This window comes from Bubalus kerabau, chromosome 23 (genome assembly GCF_029407905.1).
Source record: "Bubalus kerabau isolate K-KA32 ecotype Philippines breed swamp buffalo chromosome 23, PCC_UOA_SB_1v2, whole genome shotgun sequence".
Classification (NCBI taxonomy): domain Eukaryota; kingdom Metazoa; phylum Chordata; class Mammalia; order Artiodactyla; family Bovidae; genus Bubalus; species Bubalus kerabau.
In genome coordinates this window covers 15481038-15496013 of record NC_073646.1, presented here as the reverse complement: position 1 = coordinate 15496013, position 14976 = coordinate 15481038, and the positions used below count along the sequence as shown (strand labels likewise).

Genomic DNA, 14976 nt, shown 5'->3' with positions numbered 1-14976 from the left:
GGTGTTTTCTGTGGCCCAGAATGTGGTCTATCTTAGTGAATGTTTCATATGAACTTAGGGATTTGTGTTCTGCTGCCGTTGGATGAAGTGATCTGTTGATGTTCATTGTATCCAGTTGACTGATGGTGGTGTTGAGTTCATCTCTGTCCTTACTGATTTTCTGCCCACTGCGTCTGTCTTTTTCTTATAGAGAGGAGTTGAGGTCTCCAACTATGAGAATGAATGCATCTATTTCTCCTTGCAGTTCTGCCAGTTTTTGCCTCACATATTTTGATGCCCTGTTATTAGGCAGTACACATTAAGGATTGTTCTGTCTTCTTGAGAACTGACACGTTTATCATTATATAATGCCCTCTTTATCCCTGATAACTTGCCTTACTCTAAAGTCTGCTCTATTTGAAATTAATATAGCTAAAAACTATATAGGTATAATGTACTAACTATAGAAAACTATATGTCTCAACCTAGTTTAAACAAGAGAACGTATTGGCTTATGCGACTGGAATCCATAGGTAACTAGCTTCAGGTATGGCTGGATCCAGAGGTTCAACAAATGCTGGAAGATTAGCTTCATTTTCTTCCTCTATGAAAGCTTCCTGTGCAGGCAGGCAACCTGCTTTGGTGTCAAGATGGTATCTCACAGCTCCAGTCTGGCCACCTCAAAAAAGTGAGCACCTCTGCCCAAAAGTCCTAGCAAAGTCCCAGGTCTCACTCTTATTGGCCTGACTTGGGTCATGTGTTCACCCCTGAACTAACTGAAGAGGTTTGGATTGTCCAGGGATGAAATTCTCCCCACTCTAGAAACAAAGAATGAAGTTAGCTCCATTCCAAGAACATAGATGGGCTCTGGGAGGAAGTGGGTGTATGGGTTTCCTAAGGCTGCCGTGGGCTTCCCAAGGTGGCACTAGGGGTAAAGAATCCACCTACCAATGCAAGAGACGCGGGCTCAATCCCTGGGTCAGGAAGATCCCCTGGAGGAGGAAAGGGCAACTTACTCCAGTATTCTTGTTTGAATAATCCCATGGACAGAGAAGCCTGGCAGCCTATGATCCATGAGGTCACAAAAGAGTCAGACACTACTAAGTGGCTAAACAAGAACAACAGGGCTGCCATAAAACTGATTACCACAAGCTTGGTAGCTTAGAACAACAGAAATTTTATTCTCTCACAATTCTGAAGCCAGAAGTCCAAAGTCAGGGGGTCAGCAAAAATCGGTCCCTCTTGGAGGCTCTGAAGGAGAAGCTGTCCCATGCCTTTCGCCTAGCTTCTACTGGTCGCCGGCCATCCTTGGCATACCTGGGCTTGTGGTGCATCACTGCCTCCATATTCACAGCATCTTCTCTTCTTATCCAATGGCGCCAGTCATTGGATTTAGACCCTGCCCTAAATCCAGGATGATTTCCTCTCAAGCTCATTCACTAATAATATCTTCAAAGACTCTATTTCCAAATAAGGTCGCTTTCTGAGATTCCTGGTAGACATGAATATGGAAGGAGGACACTATTCAACCCTCTACGTGGTGGTTCCATCAAGGGATAATCAGGGTGGTCATAAGATAAGATAGCCACCATGGGGTTTTGGGGGTCTCCAGCCCTGATGCCCTGATGTCTCTGTCCCCAGCAATCGGGCTGTTTGCCTCCATGGCCACAGTGCTCCTCGGTGGGATCCGGGCATCGAGCCTGCTCTTCCGGGGGCTGCTGTGGGATGTGGCCCGGTCTCCTATTGGCTTCTTTGAGAGGACGCCCGTTGGGAACCTGCTGAACCGCTTCTCCAAGGAGACAGACATAGTAGATGTGGACATCCCAGACAAACTCCGGTCTCTACTGATGTATGCCTTCGGACTCCTGGAAGTTGGGCTGGTGGTGACAGTGACCACCCCACTGGCCGTCGTGGCCATCCTGCCACTGCTCCTCCTCTATGCTGGGTTTCAGGTAAGGAGAGCTTAAGGAGGCTCCTGGGGTCATCCAAGGTCACCTCCTCCTCTGGACAGGACTCATTGTAAGAGGTTCCACGCAGCTGGACATCTAGGGGCCACCCCTAAAAGAATTCTCAGAGACAGAGACACTATGGTCTAACACTTATTCTCATCTCTGTCTCTCAAATGTTCACATCAAACATCTTAATGTCTAACAGTTTATCAGGCTGCTACTGAAATCAGCTTCCTGTTCTCCAGTGATCTGGAAACCAAGAAGGCATTGCAAGCTCTTGAAGACTGTTGTATTAGGCTAGACTCTTTCAGTGGTTAAAACCAGAGCCCAACTGAAATTAGCTTAAACACAAGAACCGAATTCAATGACTTATGCTCCCAGGGTGTAGGGGATCAGCTGTTATCAGGGTGCTGTCACTCCATATCACCCTTTAGTGGATCTTGAAGTGTGTGATCAGAACAGCAGCATCAGTTTCACCTGGGAACTAGTTAGAAATACACCTTCTCGGGCCCCATCCAAGACCCTCTGATTCAGATACTATGGAGGTGGGGCCCAGAAATCTGGATTTTAAAGAACCTTCCAGATAATTCCAATCCATGCCAATATTTAAGAATCACTTATTCAGCTCTGCGTGGCCTAATTTTGCACACATGCCTTCTCCAGAGGGCAGGCCTGATGGCCCAGTGGCAACCCTGTACTTACAGCCTCCCACCTCAGCAACCCCAGCACAAGCAACCTTTCTCCAGCTCAGCAATCATACATCAGTTCCAGGGAAGATTCAGATTGGCCCTTCATGGGGCATATGTTCATCCTGAACTCATCACTGTGACCAAAGGAATAGTTTACTTTGCCTGGCAGGGCTGTGTCATGTGACCACCTCCTTGATCAGATCTTATTATTGACAGCTAACCTCCCATCCCCTTAAGGAAATCAGAAGTAGAAAAAAAACCTTGGTAGCCAGACAAAAATCAGAAGTAGAAAAAAACAACATGATAGCCAGACAATGTCCATGGTATCACTTCCCTCCACAACTATCCCAAGTCTCTTCTCTACCCTCTTGAGCTGGGGGAGGAACTGCTTTCTCTGTCTGAAGCTTTGGAGTTGGGCAGAGATGGATTTGAATCCAGGTCCTGGCATTTGTGTGCTATAGAGGCTTGGGCCACTTCTTAATCCCTCTGAGTCCCTGGTGTTCTTACATATATGCTGTGAACGATGCTTACAGCTTCTATATTCACATCACTGCCCACCTCCAAATGCCCACCTCACCATGACCAAATGCTGCAGTTCACCCTTGAACAACATAGAGATTAGAGGCACCAACCCTCCTTGCTATTGAAAATGTGCTTCTGAGTTCCAGTCACTCCTCTGTATACACAGTTCCTTCGTATCCACAGATTCAGCCAAGCGTGGGTCGTGTTGTAGTGTAGTATTTACTATTGAGATTTACTGCTGCTGCTGCTGCTGCTGCTAAGTCGCTTCAGTCGTGTCCAACTCTGTGCAACCCCAAGGACTGCAGCCTACCAGGCTCCCCCGTCCCTGGGATTCTCCAGGCAAGAACACTGGAGTGGGTTGCCATGTCCTTCTCCAATGCATGAAAGTGGAAAGTGAAAGGGAAGTCGCTCAGTCGTGTCCAACTCTTAGCGACCCCATGGACTGCAGCCTACCAGGCTCCTCCATCCATGGGATTTTCCGGGCAACAGTACTGGAGTGGGGTGCCATTGCCTTCTCCCATTGAGATTTACTAAAAATCCACAAATAAGTGAACTCATGCAGTTCAGACCCATGTTGTTCAAGAGTCAGCTGTATTCGGAAAGAGCCTGGCATGCAGCCCGGTGATCACAAAGGCAGGTTCCTCCCCACCTGCCAGCTGTACAACACTTCCCGTGTCAAAGCAGATAACAACATACATTGTGTTCATCACTGTGTTCCCAGCACCCGACATGTAATCCTCGAGTTAAGTGAATGCATTCGACTTGTCCAGCTGCCTTCCTTGCCTGTTGTGGCTTTGTTCCCACAATGACTGGCCCTGAGTGAAGCAGTTGGTCTTGGAGCTGAGAATGAGACATGTACAACAGATTAGTGGTTTCTCCACCCTGGGTGTGCTTGAGACTCACTTGAAGGCTTTTGAAAAATTCCAAAGCCATGCTGATGATGCCAGAAATTCCGACTTAATAGTTCTGGGATGAGGCACTGGGAGTTTTTGAGGCTTCCCAGGTGATTTTTAAAATGACCCATGGAACTCTGATTCTGCAAGGACACTGGAGCCCAGAGAGGAGAGGCAGCTGACCCACGGTCATACAGCTAGCTGGTAACAACTCCCTCTGCTTCTCAGACTCTCTCTGTGTTTGTGACTTCTCTGCCATCCTGCTTCAGAGCCTATACGTGGCCAGCTCGTGCCAGCTCAGACGCCTGGAGTCAGCCAGATACTCATATGTATGTTCTCATGTGGCCGAGACATTCCAGGGTGGGCCGGTGGTCAGGGCCTTCCGGGCCCAGGGCCCCTTTGCGGCTCAGAATGACGCCCACGTGGATGAAAGCCAGAGAGTCAGTTTCCCGCGGCTGGTGGCTGACAGGTAGGAAGGGGTCAGAAAAGACCCTGTAATCCATCTGTGTCCCCTGAGAATGAGAGAATGTCATACTGTGTGGCCAGAGAGGTCAAGTGGCCTGCCCAGGGTCACACCGCGAGTCGAGGGTAAACAGAGCCTAGATCCCAGGGGTGCACACGGCTCACATATGAGCAGATGCAGATTGGCCTGGGGTTCCCCAACAGCAGGTGGGCAGGAGGTACAGATGTCAGAAAAAGGGCAGAACCCTCTTTGCCTTGATGACAAAGGAGCTACATAAACATCGTCAGCCTCCTTTCAGTACTAAGCAAGAATAAGAACCCCAGCTTTGAGAACAGACAGACACGGGTGCAAATCCCAGCTCTCCAACTTGCTAGCTGGGTGATCTTGGGCAAGTCACATAACCTCTCTGAGCCTCATTCGTTAAAGTGGGTTTGCACTCGTGGAGTGGCTGTTGAGACTAAACAAATATAGCTAATACTTGTAACATGCTCACCACATACCCAGCACAGTCCTGAGCATCTTCTGTGGGTTAATTGATTGAATCCTTTTAGCAACGCCACCAGGCAGAGACTCTTTCCCAGAGGATGACTCTTAGGCACAGAGAGATTTAGGAACTTTCCCAGGGCCACACAGCAAATATGTGGTGGAATCAGGATTTGAATCCAGGCAGTGTGATGCCAGAGTGTGGAGAAGGGCAAGCCCATAGCAGATGTGAATTCAGTAAATGTCAGTTCCTCTCTTTTCTGCCCAGGTCCCCAGCCAGCTGGGGCTGTGAAGCTCTGTAGCTGTGGGTAGTGTCTCAACTCCATCTGCCCTTTGGGGGACCTGTCCTGGCCCCTTCCTGGGGTCCTAGCCTAGGGAGGAGGAACCTTACAAACATTTAGGAAGCACCTACTTTGTCCAGAGGTCAATGACTTCTGCACCATATACGGCGGGTGTATCTCATTTAATCCTCTCAACTGTAATAAGCCAGATATTATTTCATCCCACAGATGGGTAAGCCAAGGAGGAAAGAAGTGAAGGGACTCCCCCAAGGTCAGCCATCAAGGAAGTGGCAGACCCTCAATCAGGCAGATGTGGCTTCAAATCACTGTGTTTATTATGTGTGTGGACTTGGACCCTTTGAGTCCCCGTGTCCTCATCTGTCCATTGGCGACAAGAGTCTCCCCACCGTGGTGTTGTTAGGAGGACTAGGTGTTATGTGCAGTGAAACCCAGAGCTCCCTGAAGACAGGGCTTTTTATCTTGTCCCCAGCATCTCCTGCATGTGTGGCACACAGTAGGTGCCTAATACACATCTGCTGAACGAATGAATAAACAAATGGATGGTAGAGCAGGAATGCAATAAAAGGGGTGTGTATTTCTTCAGCCACTTGATATATATTTGTTGAGCACCCACTATGTGCTGGATCCTGTGCTGGGTTCTCGGTGGGGACAGAGCCATGAACGAGATGAAGTTGCTGCCCTCATGGAGCTCACGATCTGCTGATGGAGGCCGACAGTCAAGGACAGATTAGTTTAGTTTTTGAGAGTGATAGAAGGAAGGAGTGGTCTGAAGGGCTCTCCGAGGAGATGATATCTGAGCTGACTTGTGTGAGGGTAGGATGTTGGTCAGGTGAAGATGGAGGTGGGGTTCAGGCAGGGGGAACACAGGATGTGGCTCGCCACAGCCCAGGGACAAAAAGCAGAGCTTACTTGAGTACCTACTGTGTGCTGGCTTCTGAGCTGGGCTCAGGCGAGATGGTGCAGCCTGGGCCTCCCCTACCCTCCGAGCTCGGGCAGGGCCTGGGTGTGGAGGAGATCATAGCCGGGACCCTGTGGGCACTCGAGCTGGCACAGCCCTTGTGCCCAGGGAAGCAGGTGTCCCTCGAGAGGCCCCCACTGACGCTACTCTTACCTGTCCCTTTGCAGGTGGCTCGCTGCCAACCTGGAGCTGGTGGGGAACGGGCTGGTGTTCGTGGCTGCCCTGTGTGCTGTGCTGAGCAAGGCCCACCTCAGCCCCGGCCTCGTGGGCTTCTCTGTCTCTGCCGCCCTCCAGGTACTCCAGACACCCCCCAACCTGGGCTCTAGGCTGTGGGTAGAGTGGACGCAGACCCCTGCCAGGGGGACCTTCAAGGACCTGAGTCCAGCCTACCAGCCACTGAGGAAAACACGGCTCTGCCAGAGCCTAGGCTGGACCTCGGGCAAGACTCTTCTTCCCTCTTGGAGCCTCAGTGTACTCCTCCAAAAAATGGGCAGTAACCCCTTCCTTCTAGATGTTGTAAAGATTCATTGAGATAACATATAGAGTCCATTTCCAGCGTGTTGTTAATGTTTTGTTAACTCTTAATAACAATATCTAGTGTCAGGTTATGACATCTGTAAAGGATGGCTTCCCTAGTGGCTCAGACAGTAAAGAATCTGCCTGCAATGCAGGAGACCTGGGTTTGACCCCTGGGTCAGGAACATCCCCTGGAGAAGGGAATGGCAACCCAGTCCAGTATTCTTTCCTGTAGAATCCCATGGACAGAGGAGCCTGGCAGGCTCCAGTGTGTGAGTCACAAAGAGTTAGACACGACTGAGCGACTAACACTTTCACTTTTTTCACTTCTAAGGGAAGGAAAAAAACATATATAAACACACGTGCATATGCAAGTAGCATTCACTGTGAATGAGACATTGTTCTAAGGGCTTTATAACACTAGCTCATTCGGTCCTGCCCATGGCCCCCTCAGGGGTACTGTTATTGTCCTCATTCTATAGTTGAGGCAACTAAGCTTAAGGATGCAGCAAGTAGGAGGAGGAGCCTGACTGACGGGAGGGTGCTTTTCTAGCGCGTGGTCCAGAGGCGTCTCTGAGGAGGGAGCCTAAGATCTGCAACTCTCGAGTGGGATGACGGGGAAGGGAAGTGGAAGGTGGTCCTGGTGTGGCATCAGCAGGAGGAAAGGCCCTGGCATGGGGGGAGAGGTGTGACTGGTGTTAGAGGAACAGCACAAAAGGCGGTGTGGCTGGAGAGAGTGTTTGAGGGCAAGCTTAGAGGGAGAGGTTGGGCGGGCTGGGGGCAGGGCTGGTGCAGACAGGGCAAGTGGGCCCTGGTGAGGAGCTCAGTGAGGTTCCCGGTGTGACGGAAATCAGTGGAAGGAGTCCTCTCTGAATGGAAGTCAGCGGGCCTGGGCCCTGCTGGGTGTCCCTGGGAGGGCTGTGCGCCCTCTCTGGTCCTGTCTCCCTACCTGCTTCAAGAAGGATTGGACAAGCTGGTGTCTGAGGGCTCGTTTCTGGTCCACATACTCCAGTTTGACTAAAGGGGTCCTTGTGGCTACAGTCAAACTCTGCCCCCTTGTTTGCCCTGGGTCCTACCTCCCAGCCCCTGCCTCACCTATGGGGTGGTCTTGCTGATGCTGTCCTGAGGGGTCTTCTTGCACCAGGTGACCCAGACGCTGCAGTGGGCCGTTCGCAGCTGGACAGACCTGGAGAGCAGCATTGTGTCGGTGGAGCGATTGAAGGACTACGCCCAGACGCCCAAGGAGGTGACGGGCGGGAGGCGGGGCGGGGCAGCAGGTCCCATCCGGGCTTCGCAGCAGAGGATGGCGGACCCAGGCTGACATCTGCCGTTGGCTTCAGGGCCCCCACCACTGTAGACCAGAGTCACAGCCAAGGCGGCAGTCATAGTTAAGAGGGTAGGGTCTGGAACGAGGTCAAATCCTGGTTCCTCTGCTTCCTAGCTTAGGCACAGCAGGGCACTCTGAATGACAGGGCACCATGAGTAACAGCATGATAGTGACATGATGGCAACATTATAGAAACATAGCAATAGCATGATAGTAACATGATAGTTGGAGGCTTCCCTGGTGATTCAGATGGTAAAGAATCTGCCTGCAGTGTGCGGGAAACTTGAGTTTGATCCCTGGATTGGGAAGATCCCCTGGAGAAGGAAATGGCAGCCTACTTCAGTATTCTTGCCTGGAGAATTCCATGGACAGAGGAGCCTGGCAGGCTACAGTCCATGAGGTTGGTTTTACTGAAACATAACGGCAGCATTGTAGGAGCAGAAGAGAAACACAGCAGCAGCCTAACAGTTCGGGGTGAGGTCATCCCACAGTAAAGGACTTCATACCGAGTCCAATACACCGTAAATGCTCAACACATGTCCACCGCTCTGATTAGCCCCATTTCATGGATGGGAAAGTCAAGGCTCAAGAGAGTGGAATGACCTGTTTAAGGTCACAGGAATAGCGTATGGCAGCGCCAGTCTCCACACTGCGCAGAGTTGCCCTTTTCATTAAGAAAAAAGGAGAGTATCTACCTCTATTAGTGAAAGAATATTATTTGACAGTTAATACTGGCTAATAATAATAATTTAAAGAGTAGCCAACACCATTATAATTTTCACAATACTCAATATTATTTGTTTTTAGCCTTGCTATAGTCTATGCCCCGTAAGAACCCTAGAGAATAGCAATAAATATGCCCATTTTATGGGGCTTCCCAGGTGGCACTACGAGGTAAAGAATCCACCTGGCAGTGCAGGAGACATGATCGACCTGGGTTGGGAAGCTCCCCTGAAGGAGGGCATGGTAACCCATTCCAGTGTTCTTGCCTGGAGAATTCCATAGACAGAGGAGCCTGGCGGGCTATAGTCTGTGGGGTCCCAAAGAGTCAGATGTGACTAAAGTGACTTAGCATGCATGCCCATTTTACAGATGAGGAAACTGAGGATCAGAGAGGCAGGCCATTTCATGAGAAGCCTGGAGAAAGGTTCCCCTGACCCAGTGTCCCCTCCTGCCTCAGGCTCCCTGGAAGCCACTTACCTGTGCAGCCCACCCGCCCTGGCCTCGTAGGGGGCAGATTGAGTTCCGGGATTTTGGGCTGAGATACCGACCCGAGCTCCCGCTGGCTGTGCGGGGCGTGTCCTTCAAGATCAACGCAGGAGAGAAGGTGAGTGGCTCACCTACAACTCCCTCCTCATGGTGGCCAGGCTGGGCATCACCCCAGGGTCCAGGTCCTTAGCACCAGCTCCCTCCTTCCCTCCCCACCTCAGGTCCCCAGTCTCCAGACCCCTCACTCCCTCGATGGAACTTACTATCTTCCCCAGACCAACTTCCTTCTTGGTGAAACCACTCACCTTCTTGATGTCTCAGATAATGAAGCATCTCCCCAACTTCTTTCTTTTTCCTCTGTCATTAGTTGAACACCTACTATGTGCTGTGTGCTGTGTTGACTGTTCCACATATTATCCAGTTTGCGTGGGCTCCATTTTTGGCTTTGCTATGGCTGACCTTGGGCAAGTCACTGCATGCTTTGGTCTCAGTTTTCTTATCTGTAATAATGGGAATAATAATGTCAACCTCCTAGAGCTGTTGAGAAATTTAACTGGGTTAATACATAGAAACTGAATAGAGCAGTGCCTACCTGGCACATAGCAAGTGCTATAAAAGTATTCACCAATTCTTTTTTATTCATGATTATTTGCATTTTTACTCCAACATCAAGCCTAGCATCATTCTATTTACAGATGCCTAGTCAGGCTGCTTCACGGAATCCCTGAATCCTTCTCTACCCTCCCCACACAGTGGTACTTCCTCTCTGCCCTCCCCCCAACTGCTCCAGGCCCCCCAACCTCCTGTTTCACACCCTCCAGCATGTTTTCCTGTGATCTTGATTTGAGCGCATCATTTCCCTGCTCCAGACCTCCCTCCCTCCTCACATTCTTCTGGTAAAACCCAAACTCCTGAGCTTGGCATTCAAGGCCCTACCCAGCTACCCACTTCACTCACTGTCCTACAAGGGATTAGGCAACATTTGGGGAGCAGCGGCCTCTAGGCCAGATGCACACACGGTGGTGCTCTCGGAGAGGTTACAGCTGAGTACTTGGTATCATTCAGCTGGAACCTTCGCCCTCCCTGAACTCCTGCTTATCCTTCAAGATTCCGCTCAAGTATCCCCTCCTCCATGAAGCCTTCTCTGATCAATCTCCATCCCAGGCAACATGAACAGCAGCTCCATGCTTGCCTCCATTGCTGCAGGGCCAGAGCTTGACTATAGAAAGGGCTTGTGCATCACACTGTGTTAAAATAAAGTTTTCTCAAGGGTGCTATTTCCAAGACCAGATGGTGAGCCCTTTGGGGCAGGGACTCCTTAATTTCTGTATTCCTGTTGCCTTAAAGAGTGCCTGTCATACAGTGGGTGGCACAGATGCTTCATTCATTTATTAAACCGTGTTGATCCCCCACAAAATGTCAAGAAAGGATGGGGGATGGATTAAAAGATGGGCAGGTAGATGGAAGGATGAAGGATGGATGGCTGGGGTTGGGGGCTGGATGGAAGGAAGGAAGAGGCATGGATGGAAGGATGGATGGATGGATAGGGTGGAGTGAAAGAGACAGAAGGAAGGAGTATGCATTGAAGGATGGTGTGTGGAAGAAAGGATGGACAGATGAAAGGATCAGTGTAGTTGGAAGGAAGGGTGGGATAGGCGGAAGGGCGACTGAGAGAAGGATGGGACATTAACAGGTGACATGGGATGGAAGGGAAGATGAGAATGATGGAGTGGTGTGGATGAAAGGATAGGAAAGGATGGAAGGATGAAGGAGCAGAAGGAAGGGTGGGGAAATGAATGAAAAGATGGGAGAGATATATCAGGATGAGGAAAGATAGAGACAAACTCACAGACAGATGGTTGGGCAGATTGATGGATGGATATATGGACAGGTTGGGCAGATGGAAGGACGGATGGGCAGATAGAAGGACGGATGCACAAAAGATGATGATAGATGGATGGACCTTGGGTGCATGTCCAGGAACCCTCTGTGGCCTGCCTTCTGGCCAGGCCTGGTTGAAACAGGCCATGCCATCCCATCCCCTGGCAGGTGGGCATCGTTGGCAGGACAGGGGCCGGAAAGTCCTCCCTGGCCGGGGGCCTGCTGCGGCTCGTGGAGGCGGCTGAGGGCGGGATCTGGATCGACGGGGTCCCCATCGCCCAAGTGGGGCTGCACACCTTGCGGTCCAGGGTCACCATCATCCCCCAGGTGAGGCCTGGGGAGGGGTGGGCAGAGGTGGGAGGGGTGACTGGGCCCAGCTCTGACTCGCTGTCCCTCCTGGCCAGGACCCCATCTTGTTCCCTGGCTCTCTGCGAATGAACCTCGACATGCTGCATGAGCACACGGATGAAGCCATCTGGGAGGTCCTGGAGACGGTGCAGCTCAGAGCCGCGGTGGCCAGCCTGCCTGGCCAGCTGCACTACGAGTGTGCCGACCAAGGCGACAACCTGAGGTAGGGTCACCCCAGCCAGCCAAAAGCTTTGTGAGGTGCTGGGGGAGAGGCAGGTGGGGCCAATGTCCCCCCACCAGGTAATATGCCCTGGAAGTCATCTCCATAGGATTATCATATAGCATTATCAACCCTGTTCTGTTTGTAACCTCAGTACAAATCCCATCCCTCATAAGCAATTCTAACTCCAACACAATCTCCGAGTATCAAGTTTCTTTTTCCTAAATTTGTTTCTAAATTTCTTTGGTGGCAAAAGCCAACCTCTCCTGACACAAGGCAATTTATGTCTTTATTTTTCTCACTGGGGTTGTTAAGTAACGTATGATGTATGCCTTTAAAAGCTTTAAGAAATTGTAGTAAAATACACATAAAATTTACCATCTTAACCATGTTTTAGTGTTCAGTTCTGTAGAGTTAAGTACATTTACATCATTGTGCCTCCAGAATTTTTTCATTTTGTGAAATGGAAACTCTGTAGCCGTTAAATGGCAATTCTCTATTCTTCCCTCCCTCCAGCCCCCTTTAACTTTGTTTCACTGGGTTTGACAATTCTTGGTACTTCATATAAGTATGTTGGGTCAGTTCTCCCTCAGTTCTTGTCTTGTCATAGCAAAGGATTGAAATGACAGACCAGGACAGCTCAAGCAGGCAGGATTTATTAAGCAAGCAGTACTCTCTTGAGATGTGAGAGCAGACCAACCCCCATAGGAATGGTCTTGTCTCAGTTTTCCTTTTTATATCTCTTGTTACTTCCTCTTTGGTGGTTCCTGGGGCTTTGATTGGTTGTGCCCCATGCAAATGAGTCATGAGCCCAAAACCAATCAGGGAAGGGGTTGTGTCTTCCCTTTGGGCTCCAATTTCTTATGCAAATGAAGCATAAGCCAGGACCAATCAGGGCAGGGGTTGAGAGGAGGATGTTGTACAAATGTAAATGAACTTGGCAGGGAAAGAAGTGTGAGTATGTTCTCCCCTTGTCATTTTGGACCACCATTTGGGGCCCTGTTTCCCTATTTTAACTACCTAGCAAGTAGAATATTATAGAACTTGTCTTCCTATGACTAGCTTATCACACATAGCATAATGTCCTCCAGGTTCACCCATGATGTAACAAGTGCCAGATTTCTTCCTTATTTAAAGGCTGAATGATATTCTGTTGTATGGATAGATCACATTTTTCTTATCCATGTATCCATTGATGGATGCTTGGGTTATTTGAACATTTTGGCTACTGTCAACAGTGCTGCTGTGAACATAGATGTACAGGTGTGTGCCTTTATAAAACTCAAGACATTCTGGATTCTTCAACCCACCTGACCCAGAAGGTGTTAGGGTAAGGGCCCATGGGTGGTAAGGCCCCATCGGTGGTAATGGCAGTAGAGGGGCAGCAGAACTTGGTGGTCAAGAGCATAGACATAAGTGGAGGACCTTGGGCAAGTTATTTAATCCCCTGTGTTTCAGTTTCCACATCTGCAAAATGGGAATAATAATTAGAACCTGCCTACCCGTGAAAGGATTGAACAATACATGTAAACTTGTTGATACAGTGCCTGGTGTGTAAGAAATATTCATTTCACAATTCATTTTAATCCTCAAAGCCACAGTCTCACTAATCCCATTTCACAGAATTGGAATCTGGGGCTTCAGACTTACCAACTTGCCTGGCTCATAAGTGGTGAGTCTGGAGCAAGGTCCAGGCATCTGACACCCACCAGGCCACAGTCAGTCCAGGTTCCCTAAAGGGTTTGCTCAGAGCAGAAGCTGAGCATGGCAGGAAATAGCCCCTTAAACACCCTTGAGCCTCCAGGCTCTGGGAGCTCAGTGACTGCGTGTCCTTGACCCTCAACTTCCTCATCTGTAATTGGGGTAAAAGAAGGACTTACGCTGTGATGATCACGGCTTTTACGTGACTTAGCTTGTCCTTACAACCTAGTGAGGAAGGATTCTGTAACATAACCCCCACCTTTGTGGTCTCCATGAGATGAGTCAGTATCCACCAGCACATGGGATGTGTCTGGCACACAGGGAAGACCATGGAATAGAGAGAGAAATAGCCATTCCACAGATGGGGAGACTGAGGCACAGAGGCTTTGTATGACTTGCCTAACGTCACTCTGCTCAAAAATGGCAGAATGAGGATTCCTGTCAGCTCTGTAGACAGGGGACCCGCAAGTAGGGGCACGCATCGCACGCTCCTGCGGTTGCTGTGGGAGTGGGGACACATTTGTGGGCACGCCCTGCGGGTCAGGCCCGACGTGCAGACATCTGGCCTGACTGTCCCACTCATTCCCAGCGTGGGCCAGAAGCAGCTCCTGTGTCTGGCACGTGCCCTTCTCCGGAAAACCCAGATCCTCATTCTGGACGAGGCCACGGCTGCTGTGGACCCAGGGACAGAGCGCCAGATGCAGGCCGCCCTGGGGAGCTGGTTTGCGCAGTGCACAGTACTGCTCATTGCCCACCGCCTGCGCTCCGTGCTGGACTGTGCCAGGTAAGCCCCCTCCCCCCCATCCCACTCCAGGTAGCTGGCACTCCTGCATCAGGGTTTAGAGCCAGAGGGCTCTGGAATACGTTATCAAGTGCCCATTGTACAGATGGCAAGACAAAGGAAGGATGAGTCTGAGGACACATGTCCAGCAGATGCTTCCAACTGGGTCATCAGGGTCAAGAAGCTGCATGGAAGGCCAGACTCTCGCAGAGCAGACATGCTAGGCCTTCAGAGCAACTGAGTCTGTGGGCTGGAGTCTAAGGAGCTGCCTGTCTGTCTCTCCCCTGCAGGGTTCTGGTCATGGACGAGGGGCAGGTGGCAGAGAGTGGCAGCCCGGCCCAGCTGCTGGCCCAGAAGGGCCTGTTTTACAGGCTGGCACAGGAGTCAGGCCTGGTCTGAGCATGGCCCCTCCATCCTCCTCCAGCCCCACCAATCCGGAGATTCTGCCAAGCCCTAGAGACGTGCTGACCTGGGGTCATCAGTGGCCCCGTGGAATTGAGTCTAGACTCCTTTCTAGTCTCTGGGAGGAGAAAGTGCCATATCATCCCAGAGCCAGGAGGACGCAGCCACCCCAAAGTCGGCCTGATCAGGGCCCATCCAACCCCTTCTATTCCAGAACTAAAGTCAACAGCAGGTCTCTGCCCCCCCTGGACTCAACCAGGGACCCTCCAGACCTGTCTGTGCCTGGGCTCCACCACAGACCAATGAAATCAGAATCCCTGGGACGAGCAGTGGTATGCGTACCTTTCACAGAG

General features: G+C 50.6%; 1 protein-coding gene across 1 annotated transcript in view; it reads left to right on the top strand.

The window, feature by feature from the left end:
- The window catches only part of ABCC6 (ATP binding cassette subfamily C member 6), a 65712-nt gene extending 50736 nt beyond the window's left edge, over nucleotides 1-14976 (top strand). Inside the window, exons 23-31 of the mRNA XM_055561650.1 lie at nucleotides 1621-1931; nucleotides 4302-4501; nucleotides 6406-6532; nucleotides 7899-8000; nucleotides 9262-9408; nucleotides 11340-11498; nucleotides 11576-11742; nucleotides 14030-14224; nucleotides 14512-14976. Of these exons, the coding sequence (XP_055417625.1) occupies nucleotides 1621-1931; nucleotides 4302-4501; nucleotides 6406-6532; nucleotides 7899-8000; nucleotides 9262-9408; nucleotides 11340-11498; nucleotides 11576-11742; nucleotides 14030-14224; nucleotides 14512-14620 (1517 nt within the window). The 3' untranslated portion in view covers nucleotides 14621-14976. The remainder of the gene's footprint in view (nucleotides 1-1620; nucleotides 1932-4301; nucleotides 4502-6405; nucleotides 6533-7898; nucleotides 8001-9261; nucleotides 9409-11339; nucleotides 11499-11575; nucleotides 11743-14029; nucleotides 14225-14511) is intronic.